Genomic DNA, 7,298 nt, shown 5'->3' on the forward strand with positions numbered 1-7,298 from the left:
TCAAAAATAATATAAATTAAATTTTACAATAAATTAATCAGTAAAAAATATATTCTGAGTGAGGAGAGCTGTAAAGGAAGATATTGACCGAGAATGTGCAAATGTTCAGTATAAACAGTGTAAACAGTATATGTAAACTCTGACACTGTGGTGTTTTATTTTGAAGGCAGTAACCGGATGTGGTCTCCCTCCGTTTCCGCTGACTTGACGCTCGCGGAGTTCAGTCAGTTGAGCCGCGGGCAGCTCAGCTGTTTGTACGGAGTCATTTAGAGCATCAAAACAAACTGAAATAAACTTTCTGCTCGTATGTTTGTGGACCGTCACCTTCCTGTACGGATTAACGACTTTTAACCGACACCAACAGGTAAACAGTCCCGTTATTTTCCCGGTTTGTGTGTGTAAACTTTTGCTCGTTAGCTAAACAGGTTAGCCACCCAATGCTAGCAGCGGAGCCTGTGTTAGCCTGCAGTTTGGTCCTTTAAGCAGAAATAAAGTCGCATTTTTACGGTTTATCGCTTTTTGGGGGGGCGACAGAGATGTTGGTGTGTTTATATCAGCTGCTGTTGGCACTTTGGTGAATGTTGTGTTAATTAGTGACGCTTTTATGGGTCTTTTCATGTGTGTTAAGGAGACTGTTTATGTTATTGTGGTTAATTAAAGGTGACTTTGAGGTTTATTTTGTATCTGTGAACATGAGCTGAAGCTTCATAATCCACGTTATCAGGAGATACTGAAGCTCAGTAAACACAAAGGGAAGGATTGTATATATAGTTCACAGTGTTGGAAAATAACTAAGTACATTTACTCTAGTACTGTACTTAAGTACAATTTTGAGGTACTTGTACTTTATTTTATACTTATTCAGAGGAAAATATTGTACTTTCTACTCCACTACATTTATTTTATATTTATTCATTTGTTACTGATCCACATTTCTCACCATTTTCTGACATTTTAAAGATCAAATGACTAATCAACTAAGCAAGAACATAATCATCAGATTAATTGATAATTGATATTGATTGAAAATAATGGTTAGTGATTGTGGAGCGGAGGCTTTTAAAGCATCAGATTAATGAACAATCAAACATTCAGCTGTCACACCATCAATTCATCTGTTGATTATTTTCCTTATTAAGTTATTAGTTGTTTGGTCCATAAAATGTCATAAAAGTGTCAAAGTCCAACATGACGTCCTTAAAGATCTTCAGTTTACTGTCACAGAGACTAAAGAAACCAGAAAATATTCACAGTTAAGAAGCTGCAATCAGAGAATTTCAATATTTTTTTCTCAAAATGACTCAAAATGATCAATCAATTATTAAAATAATTGACTAATTGCTTAATGGACTGACTGTTGCAGCTTTAATTCATTTGTCCACATACATTTGGCCATGCAGGCTGTGTAGTTATGAATAGAAAATAAAGAAGGTAGATGATTAGTAACGATGGTGAAATATATAAGAAAGAGAAGAAGTTAAACAGCTGGCAGAATATTATGAACTAAAATGATACTGATGGTACTGATATCTTCTTTTATTATTAATCACAACAGTTGTTTTTATCAATTAGTTCAACTGCAGAAAATTAATCACAACGATGTTTATAATCTATTATTTATTTAAATGATTTTACAAGCTATAAGCCTGAAATGATCTGTTTCCATCGTCTGTTTCCTCCAGCAGGAAGCAGGATAATGTCTCCATGTTATAATGAGCAGGTTATTATGGGATGTTTGAGGATGTTTTCTCCTTCATGACATCTTAAACTACTCTGCAGTAAAGTGTCTCTTTGAAGCAGAGTAGTGAGTTTTCTGTGGGACAGAAAGGTTATTTTTAGTCTCCCTGCGTCTCTGTGAATCAAGAATCTGTTGAATAATTCATGATCTTCTCTCTCTGTGAGTCTCTCAGATATTCCTCCAGCGTCCGGCGGCTCAGCTGCCAGCGTCTCTTCTTTCTCCTCTTGCTCCGTTAGCTCTCAGTGGAGGAACAAAGACCGAACAGTTCTGTCCCCCAAAAAACACAAAACGCTCCTTTTAGCAGCAGCTCTGACGGGTTTAATGTGTCCATCGGTTCGTCTTCCAGGTCGGGATTTTCCCACAGAGCAACAGTGAAGGATCAGAGTGTCTGCAGGGCTTAAAAAGACTTAAAAACACTGAATGCAGTTTCCATAAAAAGTCTTAAAAAGGTGTTTTATATATTGAATATGGTCTCTTTCCTGCTGTAGACAGTAACATGCTGTAAGCAGCTGATCTGCTACAGTAACTGATCATTTTTCATCAGTTAATCCTTCCATCTATATACTGCTGTTTATCTGGGTCCATGTCACTTTAATTTAATTCATATCATCAGGAATTATTGTCATATACCAGAGCTAACGATGAATATCAGTATGGATTAATGTGTTGATTATTTTCTTGATTGATCGATCAGCTGTTTGGTCGATAAAATGTCTTCAAATGTTTTGTTTTGTCCACATTCAAAGATCTTCAGTTTACTGTCATTTAAGAAGCTCGAATCAGAGAATTTTCTTCAAAAATGATTCACAACAATTAGTTGATTATCAAAATATTTAATAGTTGGCAACTAATTGATTAACTGACCAATGGTTGTGTCTATAAAATATCAGGAAATAGTGAAAACAGCAGTTTTTCACAGAGCTCCTGGTTTAGTTCACATTTATTCATTTATGACACAGAAAAGCTGCAAATCTTCAACATTTTATCTTTAAAAACAGTTGCTGACGAATGAAAAACATTTCAGATACAAATTACTATTCAAAGCAAAGAGTGTTTCTGTTGTCATAAAACATTAATGTTAGTTATATATGTCAGATATTTACATCACATCATAACAGACGTCCACGTCGTCATCTTTACTGGAAAGGGTGTGTGTGTGTGTGTGTGTGTGTGTGTGTGTGTGTGTGTGTGTGTGTGTGTGTGGTTATGGTGGGTGCTGACATAATAAAGTTTGTGAGTCACTGGTCTAATGAAAATATGCCGTTGAGTTGCATTATGGGAAATGTAGGATCCAGTGTTTCTGCTACTTTGATTTGTTTTTTGTGATTTCCAAACGTCTCTGGACGGCCTCGTTAATTCTTCGCCGCTCTTGTGTTTAACAGGATTTGGGAGGATGGCAGAGCCGGGCAGAAGATTTCTCCCTCACTGACAGAAGAAGAGGAAGAGGAGGAGGAGGAGGAGGAGGAGAGATGGAGCGCGCTCGTAGTCTCCTGCTGAACGAGGAGGCGTGCAGTCAGCTGGGCGAGCATCAGAAGGCCGAGTTCATCTTCGAATGGCTGACCCACCTGAAGAAGCTCCTCGCCACCTCCGACAGGGTGAGAGCTGTGTTGACCAATCAAAAAGATGCTTTTACTTGTATTAGTTAGAGAAGAAAACAAACAAATGACAGTATTTCTCTTCTCTTCAGGCTGATATCAAACAGAACCAGCGGCGTCTGGTCGAACAGCTGTCAGGCGTTCTGATTGGCTCCCCCGGCCCGCCGACTCGATGGCTGCTGGCCGACTGTTTGGCCCTGCTGTACCGCCTGGGAGACCCCGTCCCTTCCAGCCTATTGGTGGACAGGTGTAATGACATCATCCGAAGCAAAGACGACTCGCCGTCAGGTCTCCCGACCCGACTGTAAGTCAGGCTGCGTTCAGGGTACCCTGACCGTTCTCATCACCCTCATTATGTTTTTTACTGTGATATTTTTACCATAAAAAATAATGGACGTCATCACTGTGATGTCACCCACTGGTTTGTGGACGAGAGGGTGGAGCTAACCCTAACGCTAGCTAGTAGCTTGGTTAGCACAGCGCATTTACTATCTATGGTTGACTGCAATAATGCTAATGCTAATTTTCGCTAGCGAAAAACCATGGCTGTATAAAGAGAACTGGATACAGGAAGAGCGCCGGACTTTGCAAATTTGACATAGCGGCCAAACTGTGTAACTACAGCGTCACGTGATGCACACTGGCCCAAAAAGACTTTTTCCCACAGACTTACACTGTGAAAGAGACGTCTGTAAATCAGTGGATACATTTTTCTGAGCGTCACAACCCCCTCGAAATGACTCGTCTCACTATCAGAATTAAATCCATTCGGTCCGATCACATTTCAAAAGCCTCGAAGAGCCGCATGATTGAATTTTTTTATCCCCGTTCAAGTTAGCCGGAAGTAGCCGACTCGGCCAGCGAAAGTCAGTGGTGCGCTCGCTCTATGGACCGCACAATGCAGAAGATCCGGGTACTTTCATACGGGGAAGTCGATTTTTTTTTTTTTTTTTTTTTTTTTTTTTTTTTTGCGTCATGCGCCACTGAGCAACTTTCATAGGAATGAACGGGGCCCCGCCTCCGATCAAGACCAAGATGTTACAATTAACTTTCATGAACTGAAAACACACGGAAATAACCACGGTTACGGCGAGTTATACTCTGTGACTCTGCGGTTACACCATGGTTACCTAACCAATGTCGTCGCCATGGTAGCAACTCGCCTGTCACGGCACCCACCTGTCACTCAAAGCAGCCACATCCTTAATTACAACCTCCGGGGCTGTAAAATAACTGCAGTTCCTTGAATGACCACTTGAGGCTCCAAAAGCGAGTCAATCCCCACAGACCCCCATAGACCCCCATAGACCCCCATAGACCCCCACAGACCCCCATGTTAAAATATCAACTTTACAGCAGAAATAAACATGTTTACAGCCTGGTACGGGGGGGTGAATATTTTTATAACTCACCTGTTTAAATTTTATTAAGCCGTAAAGTTCTGCATAATGAAGGACATGGCTGCTTTGAGTGACAGGTCCGCCAGCCGCTAGGTGGCTTGTTTCAGCCGTTAGGCCCCGCCTCTTTACCCATTTTTGATTGGCTGGGAGTTAGGCAGCGTCACGCACTGCCAAGATGGCGACGGCCGGAGCGGCCCGCTTTGAGCTTCAAAACCGCTCTTCACAAACCAACGAGTGACGTCATGGTAACTACGTCCATATTTTTCTATGGTGATTGACTCGCTTTTAGAGCCTCAAGTGGCCGTTAGAGGAACTGCAGTTTTTGGAGGTTGCTGCTTGATTTTTTTTTACCAACAATAATCGTAGCGTGAAGATTTGATAGCAGCACATCTCTGTTACATATATAAAGCTTTACTATATATATGGATAATAATATATTATATATAATTGTGTGTGTGTGTGTTTCAGGGCAGCCGTGGCGTGTCTGGGCGCTCTGTTCGAGCAGCTCGGTCGGATGCTCGCCGGCCTCTTCAAAGACACTCTGGTCAACCTGCTGAAAGCCATGAAGAACGCAGAGGTCAGTTTAGTGTTTTTATCTGGAAAACAGGAAGCAGCAGCAGAGAGAGAGAGAGAAACAGGAAGAACATTCAGATTAGTTTTACTTTCTCGCACTATTTCAGGATTTCATTTTATGTTCAGTTTAACTTTCTGATCACTTCTGTTTCAGGTTTTATTTACTTTGCTGGATTATTTCTGTTTCTCTGTTTAGTTTCCCCCCCACACCGTCCTCAAACAGGATCAGTCCTTTAATTCAGTCTCTTCCACTCGTCTGTTCCTGTCAGTGAAAGCTGTTAATTCTCCACAGATTTAGCTTTTTAAATACGTTTGTGCTGCTTCGTTCTGGGCTCGGACTCTCCTGTGAGAGAGATTTGTAATCACAGCGAGGAGCTTTTCAAGGTTAAATAAAGTTCTCGTGTGAATGAGGTCCAGGTGGGGCAGCTGTGGTGTAATGAGGTCATTTCCTGTGTTTTTTTGCATCAGTCTCAGGGTCGGTATGAGATCATGTCGTGTGTGGAGAAGATCCTGCGAGGACTGGGTGTGAGCGCCATGCCGTGTCACCGTGACGTCTACAAGGCGGCGAGGGCCTGTCTGACTGACCGCTCCATGTCCGTACGCTGCGCCGCCGCCAAGGTGACACGAAGACTCCTGGTTGGTTTCAGCTCATTCCTTTAAAAGTCCTGCAGAGACGCTAACAGTCGGTCCGTCTGTGTATCTTCCTGTCAGTGTCTGCTGGAGCTGCAGAGGGAGGCAGTGTTCCTGTGGACCAGCGAGCTGGAGAACGTGGCCACTCTGTGCTTCAGGGCCTTCGAAGGATCCAACTACAACGTCAGAGTGTCTGTAGCCAAACTGCTGGGAACTCTGCTGGCTGCCGCCGTGGAGCCCAGACAGCCTACTGGTACGGTACTGGGAGGGAACAGGAAGAGCTACGACCAGTCGATCACCAGTTAATTAACTGGCACCAAACCTTTGCTGTTTTCAGCCTCTTAAACGTGACGATTTGATGCTTTTCTGTCATATTTGATAGTAACTGAACAACGTTGACATATTAATACACAGATTAAAAATCTGTGTATTTATCAAATACTTTACATGAAATTATAAAAGCCCTTCAATTAAATAAAAGGGTTCAAAAGTGATTTTCAGTTGTGCTCATAAGTTTACGTACCCTGGTAGAATTTGACTGATGAAGCTGTAAACTTGTTTTATTTATTGGTAGTGGTCAGGTGAAGCCGTTTATTTACATCATAACTATGATCTGATCAAACGTTTACATACCCTGATAATAACCACACAAGTTGACACACGCAGGTGTAAATGGATATGAAAGGTAAGTTTTGATTGTAATTAGTGTCTGTGTATAAATAGTCAGTGAGTTTCTGCACGTTTCATCTGTACTGGATACTGAACCATGAGGAAAGCAAAAGAAAAGGGAGTTCAACTTTATAAACCAGGAAAAGGATATAAAAAGATCATCCAAAGATTTGAAAATGTCATCAGTAGTGTTGAATCTCTGATGAAGACGTGGAAGATGAAGGGTTCTGTTGATACCGAGCCACAGTCAGATAGAACAACAAAGATTTCAGCTACAAGAAAAACCCTCATAGACCTTCAGCTGAAAGCTGCATGTGGCTGTTTCTAGATGAACAATAAGGAGGAACTTGAACACACACGGTCAAGTTGCCCAGAAAAAAGCCGTTACCGTGCCAACGCCACAAAACAGCCCGCTAACAATCTGCCAAACAGCAACTACACAAGCCTCAAAACTCCTGGAACAAAGTTATTATTTGGAGTGATGAGACCAAAACTGAACTTTATGGTCACAACTGGAGACGCTATGAATGATTCATATCTGACAGATTCTGCCACAATATGTAAACTTATGAGCACAACTGCACTTCCTGTTCATCCTGAAACAGCCACATCCAGCTGTCAGCTCAAATTGTTTGTGGGTTTTTCTTTGCATGATCAGTCTTTTTTTTTTGGCCGATATTTCACAAAGTCTAC

General features: G+C 41.6%; 1 protein-coding gene across 4 annotated transcripts in view; it reads left to right on the plus strand.

Annotated features, from left to right (window-relative positions):
- Window positions 1–209: 209 nt before the first annotated feature.
- heatr5a (HEAT repeat containing 5a) overlaps window positions 210–7,298 on the plus strand; it is a 36,521-nt gene continuing 29,432 nt past the window's right edge. For all 4 annotated transcript variants that reach the window (XM_042388449.1, XM_042388452.1, XM_042388451.1 and 1 more), the window contains exons 1-6: window positions 210–364; window positions 3,121–3,333; window positions 3,426–3,637; window positions 5,202–5,310; window positions 5,775–5,924; window positions 6,018–6,189. In XM_042388449.1, coding sequence (XP_042244383.1) covers window positions 3,208–3,333; window positions 3,426–3,637; window positions 5,202–5,310; window positions 5,775–5,924; window positions 6,018–6,189 — 769 coding nt within the window. In that variant the 5' untranslated portion in view covers window positions 210–364; window positions 3,121–3,207. The remainder of the gene's footprint in view (window positions 365–3,120; window positions 3,334–3,425; window positions 3,638–5,201; window positions 5,311–5,774; window positions 5,925–6,017; window positions 6,190–7,298) is intronic.

This window comes from Thunnus maccoyii, chromosome 16 (genome assembly GCF_910596095.1).
Source record: "Thunnus maccoyii chromosome 16, fThuMac1.1, whole genome shotgun sequence".
In the NCBI taxonomy this organism is placed as follows: domain Eukaryota; kingdom Metazoa; phylum Chordata; class Actinopteri; order Scombriformes; family Scombridae; genus Thunnus; species Thunnus maccoyii.